This window comes from Danio rerio, chromosome 22 (genome assembly GCF_052040795.2).
Source record: "Danio rerio strain M-AB ecotype USA chromosome 22, GRCz13ab, whole genome shotgun sequence".
NCBI lineage: Eukaryota > Metazoa > Chordata > Actinopteri > Cypriniformes > Danionidae > Danio > Danio rerio.
Window position 1 is genome coordinate 37,911,364 of NC_141042.1, and position 24,200 is coordinate 37,935,563.

The 24,200-nt window shown below is 36.5% G+C and overlaps 1 protein-coding gene across 6 annotated transcripts; it reads right to left on the reverse strand.

Annotated features, from left to right (window-relative positions):
• Window positions 1-3,655: 3,655 nt before the first annotated feature.
• Window positions 3,656-23,584, reverse strand: arhgap19 (Rho GTPase activating protein 19). 6 transcript variants are annotated; one of them, XR_015522344.1, is made up of 12 exons: window positions 23,516-23,584; window positions 20,123-20,388; window positions 15,428-15,508; window positions 14,843-15,052; window positions 11,733-11,959; window positions 11,563-11,649; window positions 9,467-9,532; window positions 9,208-9,384; window positions 7,037-7,135; window positions 6,375-6,500; window positions 4,956-5,350; window positions 3,656-4,326 (listed from the first exon to the last, which is right to left on the reverse strand). XR_015522344.1 is itself a non-coding variant. In XM_087304734.1 (11 exons), exons 1-10 carry the CDS (start codon window positions 23,557-23,559, stop codon window positions 6,393-6,395), a joined length of 1,365 nt encoding a protein of 454 aa, XP_087160860.1. In that variant the 5' UTR covers window positions 23,560-23,584; the 3' UTR covers window positions 3,656-5,350; window positions 6,375-6,392. The 6 variants fall into 6 exon arrangements, 1 of the variants encoding a protein (XP_087160860.1); XR_015522340.1 differs by having other exon boundaries at window positions 3,656-4,540; XR_015522343.1 differs by having other exon boundaries at window positions 3,656-4,754.
• Window positions 23,585-24,200: the final 616 nt, after the last annotated feature.

The following is a 24,200-nucleotide window of genomic DNA, read 5'->3' on the forward strand; positions in this document are numbered from 1 at the left end:
AGCTCAGAGCGGGTTGGGTGACGTAGGACCAGTGGGTTTACATTGGTGCCGCGACCCGGATGGGAGTGAGGTTTAGGGGGGTGAGTGTAACGGAGGCCAGCTAGTAGGTGCTGTGCAGGTAAACCTCACTCCTCTGACCTCTAAAGGTGCTCTAGCGACACATACTAGAGGTCATGGTCTTTAGCCTCCTTGGTAGAGCAGCCGACTCCCATGCGGCAGGTCGCTGGCTCGATAACAACTCAGAGCGGGTTGGTTGGGTGATGTAAGACATACGGGGTAACACTTAACCAGCATTTCTCCACAGTACGCTGAAACACTTTCGTTACTTCTCATATCTGCAGTCCATTCGTTTACATCTCCGTATTTAAAATTTAGCAAAAACAAGTTTAGTCAAAATAAAAGAAAAAGTGTGGGATTTTTTAGATAGAGTAAAAGACTTATCTGTAGATATCTTGGATATGTGCACTGTTTCATAATTGTGCACAGTTTGTACATGTAAATGTGTAACTCAAAAACATACAGCTGATTTAATTGTTGTTTATAAATCAAACAACTGTGGTATACAGGATTACTTATAACACTGTAATTGTGACATAAAATACAGTGCGTTTCATATTTACATTCAATGTAGTTCTTTTCTATCCTACAATACTTTTTGTTGCGTTACTATTTAAGTGTGTTGCTTTTTTGCTCTGACAATGTAGCTGTTTCCTACATGGTTCTGTTTACTTTGTTATGCACAACAGCAGAGTAGTGCTGTCTATAGTGTTAAGCAGCATTTATTTATCAAAGTGTTTTTTTTTATTATTTGAAATGTTGTGCAACAGTTTTAAGCAGGAGAAAAACCTGTACTGTACTTTATTTCTTAAAAAAATTGTGCAGATGTTATTTTTTTGTGCAGCTGTTTATTAGTAAACAGAGACCCCTGTGTTTGAATTATATTCAGCTAAAAAAAAAATGTTTAATAAAGTTTTAATAAAGGCTTTAACTGTCAATTATGGGGAAAATATCGGATATATATTGCATACCGTCTTTCCTCCTAAAAATACCGGGGATTTTTTGCCCATATCGCCCAACCCTATTTGCTATCAGAAAGTTATGTTTACTTTACGTAATAACACAAAATTATTATTGCTATACACGATTATAAATGAAGTAATTTTACAGCAAAATTTGAATAAAAACCAGAGGAAAATATTTTACTAGCTTTATCATCATGTAAAGTTTTGCAGTTTGTCGAAAATAAAAACAAACCATGTATGTATTCAATTACAAATTAACATATAGTGAATTACTAGTAAACTTTTGAAGCTTACGTTTAAACAAACGGGTCGAGCAAGAGCCGGAAATGGTCCTTCACAAATAACAGCTGACGTTTATACAAAACGGCAAAATTTAAAATAAAACTGAGAATAAAAATTAATATCGAAATAATGAGTTTTAATATTTCACCACAAACTGAAAACTTCCCAATGTTTGCAGACGAATTGGTTAACTTAGCGTTCATGAAGCTGACAAATCACCGTTAAACAGTTTTTTTTGTCTGTTTTTTTTTTTTTTTGAGATACTGAAAAAAACGCGCCAAATCAAACTCCAGTCAGCAGCGAAATATTCAAACAAAGTTAGTTCTGGTCAAGTCTGAGTATTATTACATGTGTTGCAGTGACCTCTAGTGGACACACGAGTGAAATATTACACTACAAATATCAAAATAACACGGCATATACATATGTTTACCTTTAATGCGCCAGACTTCCGGTTTCAGTTGTTTTTACTTGTACAAATAGAGCTTTATGTTGCTTGTAACCCAATGTTTTTCCTTCATTCATTATTAATAATGGTTTACAAGGTCATTTACTACACTTAAGTTGACTGAAGTAATTTAGAGGCGAATGAAATGGATTTAGACAAAAATATCCATCAGAAAACACACTATACTTTCTCACACACTATACATTGTCCCACATACACACACTATACACTTTACGCTACAGATGAATTAATGAGAGACAATTGTGCTGGTAAAAGTTTTTAATACAAAATGACATTTAAAGAAGTGCCTGTAGTATTACAGCAGATCACACTCACACTCACACACACACACACACACACACACACACACACACACACACACACACACACACACACACACACACACACGTACAGACGCTTCACAGATCAAGTGAAAATGAATTTTACAAGCCCTACAGGTTGTAACTTTTAAAACAAGGTTGAGGGACCTGTATAAACTGAAACACGTACAAATAAATGCCGAAATCAGAGTTTCTAATAGATGCTAAAGTAATTCACTAATTCTATACAATACCATTTGCACACACGCACACACACAATACATTCTCTCTCACTCACACACACACACATTATACATTCTCACATATACAATATACAGTAGATTCTCACACACACTACACACAAACACTGTATATGCTCTCTCTATCTCTCACACACACACACACACACACTATATACATTCTCACATACACACTACATTCTTTCTCTCTCTCTCTCTCTCTCTCTCTCTCACACACACACACACACACACACACACACACTATAACACTATATACATTCTCACATACACACTACATTCTCTCTCTCTCTCACACACACACACACACACACACACACACACACACACACACACACACACACACACACACACACACACACTATATACATTCTCACATACACACTACATTCTCTCTCTCTCACACACACACACACACACACACACACACACACACTATATACAGTCTCACATACACACTACATTCTCTCTCTCTCTCTCTCTCACACACACACACACACACACACACTATTCACACTTTCTAACAGACACAAACTAACTATACAAACTATATTTTCACACTTGCAAACACAAACGCTGTATATGCTCACACACACGTTATACATTCTCACACTTACACACACAATATATATATACACATGCTCACACTTACTGTATATGCTCACACATACAAACGCACTCACAATACATGCTCTCTCACACATGCACACACGGCGTGCGTGCGCACACACACACACACAAAACACACAAACACAATATGCTCACACGTACACACACAAAAGTCATACACACAATTTCAACCAAACACTAAATCATAGACAAACACACATACACACACACACACACACACTCTCACTCTCTCTCTCTCTAACACACACACACAATCACTAAACACTATCACACACGCTATACACTTATACACATTAGTCACTCACACACACTCCAATCTCTCCTCTCTCAATATTTACAATCACACAGCACCAATATAACAGCCCCCATATCTAAAAGTAAGACCCTCAGCTCTTCTCCCATCAGCAGAAGAGCGTTGTATCACAGTCAGATGTGTCCCACCAATGAAACTAGCTTCTGCCATACACAAACAGGCTCCTGCTGCGTTCATCTGCTGCTGTAAACACACATTTCCAGTCATTTCCCACATTTCAGCCTTACAACATGAGCTAAAGTCAGCCATATTCACCACAAAATGACAATTAAAACCAATTCATCATAAAATTATTAATAAAAAAATGCAGAAAATGAAATTAAATGAGAATAAAAACTAAAAATCCCAACGTTTTGTTGACAAAAATAATCAAACATTTGATCTTTCCGTGTTCCAAATGCTTTAATGCCCACTCATTTATCCACAAACACACCAAAATCCTTCCCATAATTCCCCTCCGGCACACCTGTAACATACACGAGACCTTCAAAAAACTTCACAGAGGCCCTCGACACACATCCCAAACCCTGGAAATAAAACGTAACAGCGTTCGACAAACACACATGGCGGATTTAAGCCCTTTTCAACATGCGAGATATGAATGAATCAAAAATGATCATTCACTATCATGCATTTTCACACAAAATACTGGAAAATTCCTGAACTTGTGGACTATTTGCAAGAAAAACTTGACCAAAAAGATAATAAGTATAAAAATCAACGTCCCGTTTTAATCCCAAATGCCGTATTCCTCAAGTTCACAGTGTTATTAAGACAATATCTATATAAATGTAAACAAACGGCCTTTCTAAATTCACCTGCTGTAAATAACAGTAACACACACACTTTCCGGAGTAAATGCTTTCTTTGAAGCAGTATTTCCCAACCACGCAATCAGCACTGCACGTTTTCCATGTCTCCTTAATCAAACACACCTGATTCAGTTCATCAGCTCATTAGCAGAGACTGAAAGACCTGTAACGGGTGTTTCACACACAAGAGACAGCTAATGCATGCAGTGCTGGTGGTCCTCCAGGAACGTGGTTGAGAAACACTGCTTTAAACTGTACAAATGCTTTCTTTAAATCGGTGCTTCTCAACCATGTTTCTGGAAGATCCCCAATTCTGCTGATTTTACATGTTTGCTCAACCAAAGAGATCATCAGCTCATTAGCTGAGACTGAAAGACCTGTAACGGGTGTTTCAGACACAAGAGACAGCTAATGCATGCAGTGCTGGTGGTCCTCCAGGAACGTGGTTGAGAAACACTGCTTTAAACTGTACAAATGCTTTCTTTAAATCTGTGCTTCTCAACCATGTTTCTGGAAGATCCCCAGCTCTGCTGATTTCACCTGTTTGCTCAACCAAAGAGATCATCAGCTCATTAGCAGAGACTGAAAGACCTGTAATGGGCGTTTCAGACAAAGGAGACAGCCGATGCATGCAGTGCTGGTGGTCCTCCAGGAACGTGGTTTAGAAACACTGCTTTAAATTGTACAAATGCTTTCTTTAAAGCAGTGTTTCTCAACCACATTCCTGGAGGACCATCAGCTCTGTAGATTTTTTTATGTTTCCTTACCCAAAGAGACCATTAGCCTGTTAGCAGAGACTGGAAGACCTGACAAAGGAGACAGCCAAAGCATGCAGTGCTGGTGGTCCTCAGGGAACGTGGTTGAGAAACACAGCTTTAAATTGTACTAAAGCATAAAGTGGCTTAATTGGAGTTAACACATGGCCCAGATATCAGCACACACACTCACACACACAAATATATATATATATATTTACACATTTACACACTGCGGTCGTGTTTTCATGGGTTAGTTTTAAAGCCCAGTGTAGCTGACTAGTGGTTTACCACCCATGAGCACCTGATGTAACAGTTTAAAACTATACAGTCAATAAAAAAAAAAGAAATATTCACATATTAAATGAAAATTAGCTTCAACCCTTAGTACATTAAAACTATGCAGAATTTAGGGAAATAAGTTAAATATTAAAACGATGCATCCTGTCTCCTCCGGTTGTCTGCGGTGGGCTGCTGTATCCGGGCAGAATTCACAATATTGACAGAGAGACTGGAAAAGAAGCAGATTTTGAAGTGTTTGTCAGTGAGTTTGTAATTGTGTTTAAATAATAAACATTTGTTCGTGATTTAAGAGTTAAACAAATAAATAAATACACTTTTGAATAGATGAAAACAAACACATAAAATAAACCAAACCAAAACGAACAAATAAAACAAAAAGCAACAAAATATTGTCAAATCAATCAGTTTAAAACAAAAGCAAACAAGCACATCTAAATCAAATGAAACGCAACAAAACCAAACCCCACACACAAAATTGATCATTAAAAACAAACTACAAAAAATAACACACACACACACGAAAAAACAAAACAAATTTACAAAACCTAAATCAAGCACAAAAAAACATAATATAAAACACAAAAGGTAGTTAAATCAAAAAGGTCTAACCCCCCAGCCTAAAATTGCTAAAAAAAAAAAACAAATAAAAAAATAAAACAAATCAAACAAAACATAAATGACAACAAAACATCAAAGAACAGAACACAATAAAATCAAACGAAACATGGAAATCAAAATCAGACAAACTAAATGGTTTTTGGTTATACACACACATCTATATTTTACAGTCTATGACACACACACACACACACACACAACAAAACAAAAACCATAAAACACGCACAAGAACGTAAAAAACATAACACATAACAAGAGTAGAATTCAAAACCAAACAAATAAATTAAACTAAAACATCAAAACCAAATATCACAACAAACTCTAAGCATATCATACACAATTTGTAAAAATATAATAATAAAAAAATAATAACAAAAACAATGATACAAATTCATAAAAAAGCTTAATTAAAAAAACAACACAACAAAACCAAAAAAAAAAGCAGAACAAAAACCACAACGAAGTAGCAGAAAAAATAAATATAAAACAATAATGATGGTAATAACCATAAATACATAATAAAAAAAACACAACACACCTAAACCAAATAATAAAGCTGACAAAAAAATGAAGAAATGAAGTGTGTGGTTGGCTGTTGTGCAGCCCCTGCTCACCTGATGGCAGTGTGGAGTTCAGTTGGCCATTTCAGAGCTGATGTTTTCTTTCCCCAAACCTGCAGCGCTCTGAGGAGACACGTGTCGCCCTCTCCTGTCTGCCGGCTGACCTCCCAAAACCTTCCTCTGACAGTAAAAACACACCAGTCACCCGATTACTGACTTATAACCAAACATTAAATCATTATTACATTTACACGCAACATCATCTGACGCTTTTCACATAGAGAAAATTATGAGCCTCCCCCTAATATTTCAGCTCTTTTTCAGATATTTCCCAAGTGATGTTTAACAGAATATTTGCCCAGAGTGTATCGATTTTCAGCATTTTCTCAAAATGTGTGTCAAAATGAGATTATTCACCAAAAATCATTCTGCTAGGTGAGAGATTTGTGGCCAAATTAAGACTCAAAAATCACCAGGGTGGATGAAAACATTACCTACAGTGCATAAGGGTTAAACTAAAACGTTATGCATGTATTGAATAAAACTGCCAATCCAGGACACCCTGATTACAGTGAAAATCAAAGATTGATGCGACTGGCCTACAGGATGGGTCGGCTCATTGGGAAGACACACCATGGTCACGTTTAATAACTGATTTGTGAAGCTCATCTGTTGATTAATTAAGAGAGAGAGAGAGAAAGAGAAAGTGCTCTGACCTTGATGAGACCACCGAAGGAGCGAGAGCGGCCGTGCTTCTTACTGCTAGGCGTCAGGTTCTCATTGACAGGCGTCCCAGGGGTGGACGGCTTGCCAAGCTGGAAATCAGGAACACAAACAGCAGGATTACAAGTCAACTCCAACAGAATTAAAGACACTTCAAAATGCATAACTACAGGGGAAATGTACACTAATTGGATGAGCAGCTGCTGAAAATATTAAGTAATATGTAGGTACATTAAGGGTGCTTTCACACCTGTGAATGGATTCAGTTGTTCCGAATCAGAGATTAAAATTGTGACAATAGCCCCTTTCACACAGTGATACCGGTAAATATCCGGAAAATTTACGGAACGACTTTACCGGTATATTCAAAAAAGCACTGTTCACACAGGCGAGGACGTTACGGAAATTTTCCGGAAAAGAGCATTCACACATCCATTCCAAAATACCGGTAAATTCTGACATCATTCACCACAAATGGCTTGAAACGGCTGCGCTTGTATTTGTAAACATTTGACTAAATTACAAACTCTTTTGATGATCAATATTGTGAACAACTTTCGCAGGATCACTTTCGCATGTCGAGATCATAATATGTGTGTGTGCTGGCGCTCACAGGCTGTTTCATGGGCACACGCAAAGCTTGAAGGTAAACAAACAACGGCTTATCATAAGCATCTTATCGATGATTATTTGCACAGTTGGCATTAAGAAGAACATATAAACGTGATCTGACTAACTTCTAGCAGCTAAATGCGTCTGGAAAAATATTCAAAGGCTTTTATTCTCACAAACCGCGCGGACGTAAATGCGTCTGACTGTTGTGATTGGCTAAAGCAGACGGCTCACGTCAGCACGTTCTAGACGTGCACGCGCTTATTCCGGAAATATTCCTTCTGCGTTCACACAGCGCAGCATTCCGGCAAATTGCCGGTAATGTTACAACTTCTCTTTCCGGAAAATAGCCAGAACGAATTTACCGGTATTTTCAAAAAGGACCTGTTCACACATACAACCTTTCCGGAAAATTGCCGGTAATTTTCCGGAAAGGTCTGTATGTGTGAAAGGGGCTATTGTTGCTCTTTGCTCTTGGAGCGGTTCGCTTTCACACTGCAAAGTTTCTAATCGGACCAAAAGAGCTAAAACAAGTCACGTGCGAGTAAACTCTCCTCACATTGGTCAGAGTGTCAGGGTTTATTTTGCAGCGTCCCGCTCAGCTGTCAGGAGAGGTGTTGGTTTGGTGGTGATTGACAGGGTGCGAGCGCGTGACGTGTCTGAGGAGAGACACGGTGGGGAGGGGTGAGAAGGGTGCGCGACGATGCCTATTTGAGGACTGGGAGAGAGACGCGAGATTACCGGGAGATCATCACTCGTTTGCGGGCATCCGGAGACTCGCGAAACTTCCCGCCCTACTCATAATTCTCTCTTCATATAGCCGTAAGCCTATTACATATCCATAAACACTGTGATATAACCGCGCTCGGATCGGATCGCTTTCTCATTGCAATCGAACCGCTCCAGGGTTCGTTTCAATCGAGCCGAGACCACCTTATTCAAGCGGTCTCGGAGCGATTACTTTGGCGCGGAACAGAGCGCGATTGCCCTGTTCACATATGCCAATCGAACCGCGCTAACTGGGCAAACGAGACACGTTCCGAGACAATTGTGTAGGTGTGAAAGCACCCTAAAACTAGGGTGCATCATTCGATATCAACTACTGAATATTTTTTAACAGTTTTAGGAATTTTGGAATTTTTTGTTATTTAACCACTTTATTTTAATTTACCAACATTACTGAGGCAAATAGATTTAATAATCAAAAACAAAAATATTTCAACAAAATATCTGATCATAATATATATATATATATATATATCAAATCAAGTCTTAAAATTCTGTGTGAGATTTCAGGTTGGATTTCATGTCATTTGTTATTTTTCAATGCATCCCACTCCTCTTGCCACTTATTTAAAATGTAAACGTGGATAAAAGGTCTCATCTCTGATGGAATTTTGGTAAAAATTGGCGAAATTAATTTTGGGAGTATCAGAACTAAAACCTTAATACGTGAAAAAAAGTAATACCTTTTGTTAACGTTTAAATTGCAAATCCAATTAGATGCACTTTGTTTGGAATAAAAGAAACAGAATAAAAGAAATAAGCAGACCTGTCTGATGAGCTTCTTCTTCTTGGCGGAGTTGGGCATGTTGTCAGTGACGTGCCTGTAAAGCTCTTTCAGCGCCTCTTCTGTGTGATTATCTGAGTCTAAGCGAACTCTCTCTCCGCTCCTCTTACATGCGCTGATGAACGGAGAGCCGCTGACCGACAACAGCTCCAGATCATCCTACAACAGCAACAGCAGAGCATTGACGTGTGCTGATATAGGAGTATAAGCTGAATGCAGAACCAACGGAAACAGCACAAACCTTGGATTGAAGGATTTTGGTGTTTGCGAACTGGAGTCTGGCATGTTCTCTCAGATACGCTGGAGCCTTTATAACAAGACAACAATAAAAAAGATTTGACTTTGATATTTACAGAGGTAAAGATTTACTTTGAACAATAAATAAATGAATAACTGCAGTGCTGCTACGGTTAGCTGACACAAAAAAAGTTAAATCCTATAAACTCATTTAAATATTATATTATTAAATATAGATCAACTATCAATAGAAATTTTATCCTGGGTAGCTAATTTTTATTTAATTTGTTTCAATTAATAAAAAAAATAACTAAATAAATATTGAAAAGACAAATTTTAATAGAATATTATATAATTTAATAGAATTATAATAAATTAAAATTATACAAATTACAAAAATTGCATAAAATAAATCATGTTTCTTTTTATTTAAATCAATGAGTTTATGTCAAAGTAATAAAATAACTAAAGCAAAAAAAATTGAATAAAAGTAAAGGCAAACAAATAACTATTTACATAAAATTAGGGCTGAACCATTATCAAGACATCACAAAGACGATTAAGCAAAACAACGATGGTCTTTGCACAAGTAACAAATACATTTATGTTGAATAACTACTGGCACTAAACCTTAAAAAGTTTAAAAGTTAAATTAAAATGAAAGAAAATCTATATATTTTTTTAAATGGCAAAAAAAAAACAATCTAATTAATATTAAGTTCAAAATCAAACAAAATAAAAATACATAACATTTTTTAATCCAAGGCTGAAATTAAAACAACAACAATAATAATAATAATAATAACAATAACAACAATAATTTTAAAATCCTTCATGAACCGCCACCTTAAGGTTTATACTTCTTCGTATATGCTCAAAAAATGTAACTACACGTCGCAACGACGCATAGCGCAAGCTCTGTGATTGTTCGGCTTGGTAGCGCTGACGAGTCTGGGCGGGACCAAGAGCCGTGCAAATGGCGTGAGCCCAATGGAGTGATTGTTTACAAGTGTGGAGTCCCGTGAAGGAGCTCCGGATGGAAAGTTTTGTTTTGTGTTTACCTCATAGTTAAAGTTGTTGCACGTCCGCCGGTTCCTGCCTCAAAATTAGCGAGTTTGAGCCACTTGTACATCCGGGAAGTGTTCAGGAAAAGAAAAACAGCAGCGAAGAAACTCGACACAGAGGAACATTTACACCTCACTGCCAACTAGCGTTTCGGAAGTGTAATGCAGACCAACAGAGACAGCGCGCAGAAGTATAAATGCACAGCTACGCGCGTTGCATGCGCCGTGGGTTACGCCGGTCACTTGACGCAGAAGTATAAACCAGGCTTCAGATGGATCATTGCAGTGGCAGCAGTAATGTGATTGACGTGCCGGTCTGTTGTGGAAAGGAAGGAGCTGAGCCGAAAGGCAAAGCTCTTTATTTATCTATCAATCTACGTTCCTGCTCTCACCTATGGTCATGAAGTAGGTCATGACTAGGCCCACCCAGAATCTGCGCGCGCAGAATTTCGCAGATTTTCCACAGATTTTTAACTGTGGAAAGATTAATTCTGTTTATTCACTTGAGTAAATGTGTGTAAATCTATATTTATTCAGTTTTTTTATTAATTTCAGGAATATTAATGACTATTGTGTTCATCTGATTTATGTACAATGCAGTTTGTACATTAATATTTTCTGTCTTTTAATAGAGATATTATATGACAAACTTGCTTTATTTACCAAATAAAGTGAATCTAATTGCGTTTTAAATATTATAGTACATTTAAAAAGATATTATTTTTATTTCATATATTAAGTTTTTAGTTATGATACTCCAAAAATAATTCCGCAGAAATGCGCAGATTTTTACCTAAATTATTCGCAGAAATAGCAAAAAACGTCCGCAGATTCCGTCTGGCCCTAGTCATGACCAAAAAGAAAAGATCTTATAAGTGGGCGAAATGAGTTTGCTTTGCAGGGTGACAAGGCGCTTATAAATTTACAAATAAATAAACACATATAGAAATAAAAACTGTAGCTTTCTGTAAAATTTCAATTGCTTTCCATCTCATCATTATATGCACATAAATAGGCTGCAGTGAGAAAAGGTTACCCTAAAGATCTTCTGTGAGTGTTTGATGAGAAACGCCATCCCGCTGTTGAGCTTCTTCAGGTTCTCCTGAAGGTCACTGGCATTCATCTGAAGAAAGACACAGAGAACAACATGAAAAAAAAAAAACATGCTTGAGCATGAATGACTTCAAAAGAAAGCCGGCGGCGTACATTCTTGGGCCAGATGACGTGTGGGCCGAACATGAGCGCCAGGTTGTGAGCAGACATCTTGTTTTTGTCCTGCTGTTTGGCGGTGTGGTAGAGCAGGTCCAGCAGCAGCTTGAGGAGTGTTCGGTTGGCGGTGGGAAGAAGCAGGAGGAGGAGCTGCAGAGCCTCGATCTGACGCTCCTTATCCGGAAAACTCGTCTTGTTGCCTTCATCGTCAAACGTGGTCAGTTCTGTGGAGAGTTAATAAAGACCCGTTTCCGAGATTATTCCAGATTGAGGTGGGTATTATTGGGGGTTACACTTTGTGTAAAAAAGGGATTTTTACACTTTTTTGAGGGATGTAAACAACAACAACAATGGTCCTAACATATTTCCGGTTTTACATTTGTAATTTCCATAGCTTCAGAGAATTCAAAAAGGTCCACATTAAAGCTGGAAAAAATAGGCGATATTGTTGTCGAGTAACATTATTTCTTACGATATAACATTTCCTTAGAAAAATGCAGTTTTTACTTCAGATTAAAAACTGTGTCAGGGTGTAAACATTGTTTCATTTTTAACTTTTGTGTGAACGCAGTGATTCTTGCAGCAGTTAGTGGATGGTGGTTTCGAATATGCAACCTTAGGTTAGGGCCGTGCAATTAATCGAAAATCCGATTTCGATTATGGCTTCTAACGATTATGAAAAACCATTAATCGAGATAAACGATTATTGCATCATATATCAAAAGCGCGAAAGACCGGTCTCATTCGCACACTGAGACGAGCAGAGGAGCTCGGACATCTAAAGTAATCTTAACAAGAGTGCTTTAATGGTCAAATAGGTGTCAAAACGCGGTGATTAGTGATTATTCATATTAACCCTCATTTGCGTAATAAACAAACGAGTTGAGAATCAAAAGACACGTGAAAGAGAAACCATTAAAGCGACAGTGCGAAATGCTGCCGCCTGTTTTATCATTAATCAAACGACGAGAAAATTCCTTACTGCTCTTGACTGAAGGATTTTTGTAGCTTAAGTGTTTTTCTTAGGGTGAAGATGCTTAAATCACAGTTTGTTTTATACTTTTATTCTATTGTAATTGTTTCTCTTTCCTTTGCAGGGTGGAAAATAACTGTATATATACACACAGTTGAAGTCAGAATTATTAGCCCTCCAGAACATTAGCAACCCTTTTCCTCCAATTTCTGTTTAATGGAAAGAAGTTTTTTTAAAAAACTTATTTCTGAACATACTAATTTTGATATATTATGTCTAACTACTGGTTTGTGATTTGCTATGATGACAGTACATAACATTTTACTAGATGTTTTTCAAAATACAAGCATTCAGATTAAAGTGCAATTTAAAGGCTTAATTAGAGTAATTAGATAAGTCATTGTATAACAGTAGTTTCTTCTGAAGACTATCTAAAAATATACTGCTTAAGGGGGCTAATAATATTGACCTTTAAATGGGTTTCAAAATATTTAAACCTGCTTTTATTCTAGCTAAAATAAAACAAATTAGACTTTGTCCAGAAGAAAAAAAATATTAGAGGAAATACTGTTAAAATTCCTTGCTCTGTTTAACATAATTTGGGAAATAGTTATTTAAAAAAACAAAATTTTCAGGAGCGCTAATAATTTTGACTTCAACTGATAATCGTTTTGAATAATCGTGATTACAATTATGACCCAAATAATCGTGATTATGATTTTTTCCAAAATAGAGCAGCCCTACCTTAGGTTTGAGGCATTTCCATCTCTCGCGGTCACCTTTTTGTTGCACAATTTGCAAGTTGCCGTATTTGCCGCCTCTCCCTTCTCATTCGGCCAAAACCCGAAACACTGCCAAACTGCAGAAGTTGTGTTCTTTTTTCAAGACCAGGTCACTTGGTGCATGACTCGCCATCTTTCCCTAGCTCTATCCTTCTCCTCCGCGTTATTCTTTGATGACAACCACGGCTACCCATTTTTAGGTATTAAATAAATTCTATTTGATCCTTGTCTCTTATATAAGTGCATTGTTTTCAGTATAATGGTATCAAAACTGATCCCTTTGCTATTTGAAGACCCCACTGTATACCATATTACCCCCCAGTGAATGCATCACAATGAATTTCTGCATTTTCATGTGGATGGAGATCAGGGCCGGAGTAGGACTCCTTTTTAGCTCTGGAGTTTCAAGCCTTAGACCGGTCAACCTCAGTCGACGACTGACAATATTAAAATTACGTCATTTCCAATTCAGTTTCAAATGACACTAACATGTCTTTTTCAAGGACACAGCTGCTTTAGAATTTCAAATGTTTTTCATAAATATGAGAACATTAATTCTATATAGATATCCAATCCTTTGTAACAGTCGTCACACAAAAAAAAAATGTATTCCTACATAAGTAACCCAAACAGTATTTTATGTCTTAACACTGAAAAAAAAACATATTTTACTCTGGTGAGGTTCGAACTCGGGTCGGCTGCGTCAATGCGTAACGTGCTAACCACTAGACCACGATGGCACTGTTAAACACTGAATGTTATCTGCTCCTATTGATGTCTACTCCGTTTTTACCCTGCTCTTTTTTCCCCATTTTAGATTTCTGATCAAGTTATGTTAAGATTAAAAGTTAGATTTATTAATGTAGTAAATCATCTGATTTTCATTAAGCAGGTGTAATATTCATTAATATTCACTAAGGTGCCGCTGTTTGGGGTGGAATGGGGTGCAGCCCGCAGGTTAATGATGATCATCATTAACCTGCGGGCTGCATTTAGCTCACGGGGCTGCGAGAAAATAAATAAAAAGAGCGGAGCTGCGGCAAAATAATGATTAAAAAGAGTGAGGTTATGGTCAAATAAACAAATAAATTAAAAAAGTGCAACTGCTGAGAGTGCAAGCAGCTAGGGACACTGGCCCTCGCGGCCAAAAAACGGACCGGCCCACCGGGAACTTTCCCGGTTCTCCCGATTAGCCAATACGGGCCTGATGGAGATTATCTTTCTTTTTTTTAACACCCATGTACATGTGAACATGGTCTCAGCAGAGATCACTGTAAGTTTTATCTAATGCAAGAGGAACAGAAATGCAGCTAATGATGTAGAAGGCACAGCATGAAGTGTGGATGATGAACCTGTGATCTTCAGGTGGGCGTGCAGGTGGCGGTGGGTCAGCAGGGGCTCCGGCAATTCTCCCAAGAAACTCTTGAGGAGCGTGGCCACGTCATTGGGATGAAAGTCACCAGCGGCGAAATCAATATCGGCTCCACTGTTGAGCTGCTCCCTCAGCGTCTGCTGCCTCAGACTGTTCCCAGGAACTCGAAACAGACCCTGCACATGGAGATCTACAGGAAAACAACCTGTTCAAGCACCTCTTAACAGTGTCCTTACCATAAAGATTCAAATACTTGTCAATCTTCCAATGTTTTAGTGTATTTTAAGCAATAGTTCACCCATTCATTTACTTATTCTTGACTAATTTTTAACCTGTTTGAATTTTCTTTCTTCTATTAAACACAGAAGAAGATATTTGGAAGAGTTCAACAACTCATAAGGTAGGGGAAACAGCAACCCACAATTTTTTTTTACATCTTTTGTGTTCAACATAAGAAAACTCAAAGGAGTTTTGAACAAATGGAGGAGTAAATGAGGACAGAATGTACATTTTTTGGGTGAACTGTATAATAAAGCCATCAACTTTATTAATATCATGCACTTACTTTTGCTGAGGTAAGCGATGAGCTGATATATCTGGGCTATTCCTTCTTCTGTGAGGGGCATGCCGAACACAACACCTTTGTCTGAAAATAAATACGACAAACAGTCACCGCCTCTTCCAAAAGAATGCATCTTTTCTCTAATACATTAAATGCTTATGTTTTATTCTGCTTGCCAAAGAATCATTTAATAGGGATAGATTTGTTTTAAATGTGCACATATACTATTGTTCTACATTTTAACCATGAACAGGAAACTGGAAGGCAATATTTGCTGTATAAAATCCTCTGTTTTTATTTTGGCTAAATACACACCAAATTTGACATCAGAATGTTTCTATTCAGGTGCAAAAACTCATCACAATTGGTGTGAAGAAAAACACCTTGAACTTACTAGAATAGAAACATTTTTTTAAGTAGTTTAAACAAGTTTTGTCTTAAGCACAATTAGAGAAGCTCAGCAGAGTAGGACAAACAAGTAAATAAATGTGCAATGAAAAAAAAAAACTTCAGTCCCACTTTATATTAAGTGTCCCTAACTACAATGCACTTACATAAAAAAAATTAATACAATGTACTTACTGTGTTTAAAATGTATTTCAGAACACTTGTGGTGCTTTTGACTTGAGATAGAGGTTGGGTTATGGACAGGTTTGGTGGTTTGGGTAGGTGTAAAGGTGTGTTGAGGTGTAAGGGATGGTCAACAGTGAATTTACAAATGTAATTACAAAAGTTATTACATACATGTATTCAATCAACCATAAGAATACATGTATTTACACAATAAGTACATTGTAACAAACTATTAAATCCTATGTAAGTACATATTAGTTAAGGTCACTTAATATAAAGTGGGACCCAAACTTCAATATACAGCAAAGAAAATAAGTATTGGCCATGTTCTTTCTCAGAAAACATATTTCCAAAGGTGCTGTTGACTTGAAATTTTCCCCAGATGTTGATAGCAACCAAAAAATCCATATATGCAAAGAAAACAAATCTAATTAATTTACAAATGAAAATATGTGTAATAAAAAGAAATGATGCCGGTAAAAAGTATTGAACACATGAAGAAAGGGAGGTGTGGTTGAGCAGTGAAAGCCCAGACAGCAACCGAATATCTCAGTAGTTCTTCAGCAACCCGCTGCCCTTCCTGAGTGTAAATGAATATCAGCTGCTTCAGTCCAACATCTTCATTAGCAGGAGGATGAAGATGAAACCAGGGTGGACATTTCAGCAAGACAATGATCCAAAACACACCCCAGCAAAGTACCTTTAATTAAATACATTTCAGTAGTTCAGTACTTTCTCCTTGTATCGTTCCATAGTTATTACACGTAGCTAATTTTTCAGATTTGTTTGTTTGTTTTTTTTCCAAAATCTGCTTCAATTCCATGTCAACAGCTCCTTTAGAAATATTATTCACAGGAAAAAACATGACGTGTTCAATACCTATTATCCCCGCTGTATGTATTGTTGTTTTTGCTTAAAATGAAAAAGAACAGGCATCATGGTGGCGCAGTGGGTAGCACGATTGCCACACAGTAACAAGATCACTGGTTCTAGCCTCAACTAGGTTAGTTGGCATTTCTGTGTGGAGTTTGCATGTTCTCCCCATGTTGGCGTGCGTTTCCTCCGGGTGTTCAGGTTTCCCCCAAAAGTCCAAATACAGATGAGCTGTAGGTGAACTGGATAAATTCAATAGGACAGTGCATGTGTGTGAATGAGTGTCTATGGATGTTTCCCAGTGATGAGTTGCAGTTGGAAGGGCATCCGCTGTGTAAAACATATGCTGGAAAAGTTGGCGGTTCATTCCGCTGTGGCCAACCCCAGAATAATAATGGACTAAGGGCATACTAACACATATGTACAGTTGCCTTGAAAGAAGCCGAAGCACGCTTGTCCGCCCTTCCGTTTCCCCTGACGGCCCGCACTCGCATTTAGGCCTGGGCACGCTTACATTATTGATGATGCGCTGTTCAGTCTAAGCGCTCTCACTTAGCATAGTGGAGATTTCTTGATATGGTTTTATCGTTTTAGTGTTTTCAGATACAGTGACACGCAGTCAAATATTTCGCCGAACAGATCCGCCACTTTTGACGCTCACAAACAATCATAAATTTCTCATGCTGCAGGGATTAGGAGGTTTTGCTGAAGGTGCAGCTGTCGTGCAGTGCGGTGTTTGCCTCATTTATAAAGTACAACAGTTTGTGTTCATTGAACAGTAAGAATGATTAATAAATCCATATCAAACAATCCCCCTAAGTCACGTCTCGTCTTCAGTTTTGGGCTCAGGTGCGTTTTACACTCACACACAAGCGTACGCGCCAAAGCCCAAGTGAACCGCCCTCTGACACACGTCTTCCAACTGGGCCAGGGACGGAAAAATGAACCGTGCCTGAGCCTGATTCAGAGCACTCACACTTATCAAACGATCCGGGAAACGGGCCTGGGCACGGTTTGGATAGCATAATGTAAGTACCCCCTAAGCCGAAAAGAAAATAAATGGATGAATGGATGAATGAACGAACGAATGAAAAAGAACTTTAAGTACACCTTTTATTAAAAAAAGAATAATGAATTAAAAATGTAATATACATTTATTAAAATGCATTAAATGCATAAACACACACACATACATACATACATACATACATATATATATATATATATATATATATATATATATATATATATATATACATACATACATACATGCATAAATACAGAACTATATTCTGATTCATAAATAATATTAAATACCAACTTAGCATTTTCATTCATTAATTTTGTTGTTGGCTTAGTCTCTTTATTAATCCCGGGTTTCCACAGCAGAATGAATCACCAACTTATCCAGCACGTTTTTATGATGCCCTTACAGCCGCAACCCATGTCTGGGAATCACTCACTCACTCACACTCACACACACACTCTAGCCTACCCAATTCACCTGTACCGCATGTCTTTGGACTGTGGGGGAAACCGGAGCACCCGGAGGAAACCCACGCGAAGGCAGGGAGAACATGCAAACTCCACACAAAAACGCCAACTGAGCAGAGGTTCGAACCAGCAACCCAGCGACCTTCTTGCTGTGAGGCGACAGCACTACCTACTGCGCCACGGCGTTGCCCAACTTAGCATTTTTAAAAACTAAATTTATGATATAATTAAATACATTACTGAATCATCAGCATATCAGAAGGGACATTAAGAATTCAATGAAAAATGTATTTTCAACTTGAATTAACTCTAATTTAGATTGTGTCTTCATTCGAATTGGAAACCAAACACTGTCGGCCACATTAAGTAACCAGCGCACCCTTGCCTTTTACTTGGCCCATTACTATTAACCGCAATAAATCTAGAGCGGAGCAGTCAATTGCAGGAGCCCACGGCGAAAAACTAACTTGAACAGCAATCAGTAACTTCCCAGACCTTCCCAAAAACAGATGATGTAATTCTCACGATGAAGCTTATTCAATAGTTTCTGTCAATAGAGTCTGAAATCTCCCTGCAGAATGATCACCGCTGCCTTTATAATAGGCTCAGAGGCACACAGACAGCAGGGCGGTTGTAAATATGTAGAGCTTAGCAGAAAAAAAGACAACCAAAAAGGATGACAGTCGATATTTAGGTTTTCTATCCAAAGCTGGTTATTTTATGATCAATTAGACGTTGTTTATATGAAAGGCAAAGGCCTCTAGATTACGCTTAATTGAACCCAATAAAATATGATCATGTCTTGGTTTTGAATGATTTCATTAGAACAGTAAGGTCTGACTTTGTTTAGACTAAAGTCTTGTCACTGAACAGAAATAATGTCCAGTATAGATAAAGTCATGCTGCAGTGGAAACAGACTGAATATTGTGTCTGACTCCATCATGAGCTTAGATGACTGCATCCATACATCTCTGACATGACTCAAATCACTGATTAATAAAGTCATCTGGAATGGCAAAGAAAGCGTTCCTGCAGGACTCCCAGAGTTCATCAAGATCCTTTAGATTCATCTTCAATGCCTCCTCCTTCATCTTACCCCAGACATCCTCAATAATGTTCATGTCTGGTGACTGGGCTGGCCAATCCTGGAGCACCTTGACCTTCTTTGCTTTCAGTAGCTTTGATGTGGAGGCTGAAGTATGAGCAGGAGCGCTATCCTGCTGGAGAATTTGCCCTCTCCTGTAGTTTGTAATGTAATGGGCAGCACAAACGTCTTGATACCTCAGGCTGTTGATGTTGCCATCCACTCTGCAGATCTCTCCCTCTGCAGATCGCTTCCATTTATCAATTCATTCTCGGGGCATCATGGATGCACACTTCAGAATCTCACTGGAAGTAGTAAGTCATCCAGGTGCTTATAGCATACTGATTTTCGAATTCTATGAATTCAGACATTCTACTCTGCACGCATATTGTTTTTAGTGTACTATATAGTATGGAAGTCTGCAATTTTGGACGCAGCCTATGTGGATTTCCTAGGTTTCTTATAATGTATTTGGAGTTTCCCTGAGAGCACCCTCTAGCCTTCGGAGGAGACTTACAGCTGATCACTGAACCGTTCTTCTCAGACAAGATGTGCATGACAATCATAGCTTTGCTTAATTTGCCATTTTATTTCTATTAATCACCCACACTTAATGTAAACACGCGTGGATGGAAACATAGCTATTAAAAACCATCTTCAAAATTCTTCTCACCTTTACGTTTCAGGAAGTTGAAGGAGCGGAAAAAGCCAGCGTTGGGAGTCTTGGGTTCCTCGTCGCCTAGTAGCTGTGAGAATTCGGCCCCTGGGAGGTCGATGAGCCGGGTGATGTTACTCAGCACCAGCTCGGTGAAGGCTTCGGGACGCTCATGACGCATCTTCTCCACAAAAAAATCGGGGTTGAAGATAATGGGCGGCCGACCCTCGCCACTACTGCCTGTTTCGGACTCTTGATTGATCACAACATTACACACAGTGCCCCTACAAAAAAAACAACATTAATACTCAGTTACAGACAATTTACAGGCATTTTGTTTATATTAGGAATTCAGAAAGCTAGTTATTAGCGACACCGGTGCCCGTTTAAAAAACTGCAGCAAGAAGTGTATAATGTATGCTCACAATACGATTGAAGGCTGTTCCAACCTCACGCCAATTCGTAACTTTTTGATTTAGTAGCTCATTTGTTTTAATTTGTATGATCTCATTTGTGGAATTTAGAAAAATTTGCTCATCCTCCAAACACGGTTGGATTTAAGAGTAGGGTTTGATGCCACACCTTCTTTTAAAAATCGTACATTTCTGTACAACTAAACTGGTAGGATATGAAATAATTATAATTAGCCACTAAACTGACAAACAGTAAAACATCCATGTTTCCTTGTGAGATGGGCTGGCTGTTCACATATTGGCATAAAAAAGCAATTATTAGATTAAATCTCTCACATATTTAAATAAATAAATTGTAAAAATTTTATTTAGACATAATTCTGTGCTTAGCATTATTCATTTCAAAATGAATATTAATTTTGATATTATTGGGGAATACGCAAAAAATAAAAACATCTAGGTATTAAAATTAAAAGAATGCAAATTTCATACAATTCTAAATATTATTATTATTATTATTATAGAAAATATGGATTATACAAATTCACAATATAATTTAATTCTTTATTTGTTCCACTATTCCACTAATATTAAAAAGTAAATAATAATAAAAAAATATTTAAAATGAATTAAATAAATAAATAAATAAATAAATATATATATATATATATATATATATATATATATATATAAATAAATATATATATATATATATATATATATATATATATATATATATATATATATATATATATATATATATAAAATACAAATGTGAAAAATTAAATGAAAAGTTATAGTTTTTTTTTTAACCGTTTTCATTTCAGTGTAAAATTTGCTATAAATTTTAGCGTAGCTTTTGTACGACTTATTGATTATTACTTGTTTTGTCATTTTGGCCAAGTTTTATTTTTATTTCCTAACCTGTCATGTCAGAAAATGACCTTTTAACATTCTTTGATATTCCATTCCATCAATATGGCTAGACGAAACCGCAAATCCGAAATTTGGATATTTGCTGTGATATATATTATTGTGTTATATATATTGTAGTATGAATATAACCTTACCAGATGATGTAAATAGCTTTATTTGGAAAGATTTCATTAATTTAAATCATCTGTGATGATCAAGTCTTTTACTATGGAGTGTATCTGAATAAAATACCATCAAAATTGTCCAAAGACAAAAAATGGTGGTTGTTCAATAGTTTTGGGGCAACTGTGATGAAAGGTTTCAGATCCACTTCACATTTTGACTAATAAAGCATATATAATGTTTTTACTTTATTTCATTTCAGGAATTACATTAGGGCTGCACAATATATTGCTTCAGCATCGATATTGCAACGCGCGTGTCAGCAATAGTCACATCACAGGATATGCAATGTTGAGTTGATCAGCACAACAGTTGAGAATACATGGGATTTGTGGAGACAATGTAAAGTATAACCATAACAGAATAAAAGTTTATCATTGGCATGTGTTTTAAAGGCGTTTCAAGAGAGTTTAAAGCATTCAGGTGCAAAAAAAAAAAAAAAACATTTGATATTTTAATGAGGAATTATTGTAGGAATATCATGCAAATTACAGACATTTGAAAATGCCAGGACATGCAAGTCAAGAAGTCTTTTAAAACACAAAGCAATTGAACTAAAAATAGTCAAAATTACTTCAGGTTCTAAATTGTGCTTTGAAGCAACTATAAAAACTAATTCTAATGATATTTATGAATAATATTTATAACATCTGTAAACTAAACAACACTTTTCAAGGTTAGAAATTATAAATCAATTTTAAAAACATTTTTTTTATTTTATTTAGTTCAATCTAAAAAGTCAAACAGAATCCAAATGTGCAGAAACTATATTAAAGACAATAAAAATGACAATAACTAATAAAAATATAAAACAGGGTAAATAAACAACAACAAAAAATAAAATACTAAAATAAAAATTGTGTGTGTGTGTGTGTATTATAAATTGGTTAGGCAAAAATAAAAGGATATGATACCTAAATCTTTCTTTAAAATATAAATGAATAATAAATCAGCATTCATGATTTTAAATCTTTTAAAAACAAAACAGTAAGCTAAACATGCAGTTTATTATTGTATTCTGTTTATTTTTATTTGTTATTGTAATTATTGTTTCTGATCAAGTACAAAACAAAAATAATGAGGTAACGTTAAAAAAGTCAACAAAATCTCCACGATGGAAGTATAAATATTAAGTAGTTTGTTTATATGCACAAATTCAGACTTTCTCCTCAATAATATAGCTTTAAAAAATAAACTTTGCAAATATTAAATAGTGAAATCATATTAGCAGCCAATGACTATTAAAAGTACATTTTGCAGTCAAAAAAATAGTGCCAATGTTGTTTTAGAGTCATACTTGCATGTGATTTCAGACCAAATATACCATGGTAAACAATAGGAGTGTGTCACAAGTTGTCACTGAATGAATGTAAACCAACTTTACCTCTATAATGAGATTTACGATCAACTCATTGTTCTGATGGCACTTAAACAAACATTGATGAAACACTGTTTATTATTAATTATCATAACCTATAGATGTATAGGTTATACATTTATAGGTTATGATATATAATAATAAACAGTGTTTTATGGGTCACATTCATTTAACCACAGAATTTACAATATTTACTCTCTATTTCAAAGTAGAAATAACGTTACCATAGTGTCACTACGGTAAAGTTAAGCTGCTTTGTGTACATGTACATTCAAAGTTACGACTTTAAAACAAAACAAAACTACCGTAAAACAATCGTTATTGGACAGAAACCGGTTATTTTATTGTGTTTAATGTTAAAATATGCGGGGAACACTCTGTACTAAACACCACAGCGCCATTCAACGAAGCACTTCGGCTACAGTTCGTTCATTTATTCCTATATAATCAAAATAGATATGTTTAACTATGTTTTAGACTATATATGTTAATCTATGGATTTAGCAAATAAATCTTCGTTACCTTCTGTCTCGTTTATTTACATCGGTGTCTTTCTCCGTGGCCATCTTTCATCTTCCGTTTGAATCCACCGCTGCCGAGGCGTTAACCGCTGCTTAATCATGATTGGACAAAGAGATAAAAATGGGCGGAGTCTCGGAGCCAGGGAAGATTCCCGAGCGCTGATTGGTCTATTCAAATGTTTCAGCGCAAGAGGATGCAGTTCTGGGATCAGCCGTGCATTTATTTACTGCTGCTTTGCACGGCTGCTGCAGTAGTAACATCAAGTACGTTTATGTTTACGTTTTATATAATTCCAAAATGTTAATGCTCGCCCGACAAATTAGAATTTGATAAAGCAATCAAAATAAATATTAAAATGATCAATAATGCAGTAAAATTGAAACGTCAGTGAAGTGAGTATCTTCTTGTTGTCTTAAGTTGTCCATTAATTGTATTTTACTAAATACAAGAAAATGTATTTACTCCAACCATCACAGTAATATAAAAACAGCATTTATGCAGTTAATTATTCATATTATTTATTAAATACCCCTTTAAATTGCATTTTATTAACGTCTACCCCTACCCCAACCCTCACAGTAATGTAAAAACAGAAATTAAACAGTATTATTCATATTATTTAATAAATAACCCATTTATTTGTATTTATTAACGTCTACCCCTAACCCAACCCTCACAGTAATGT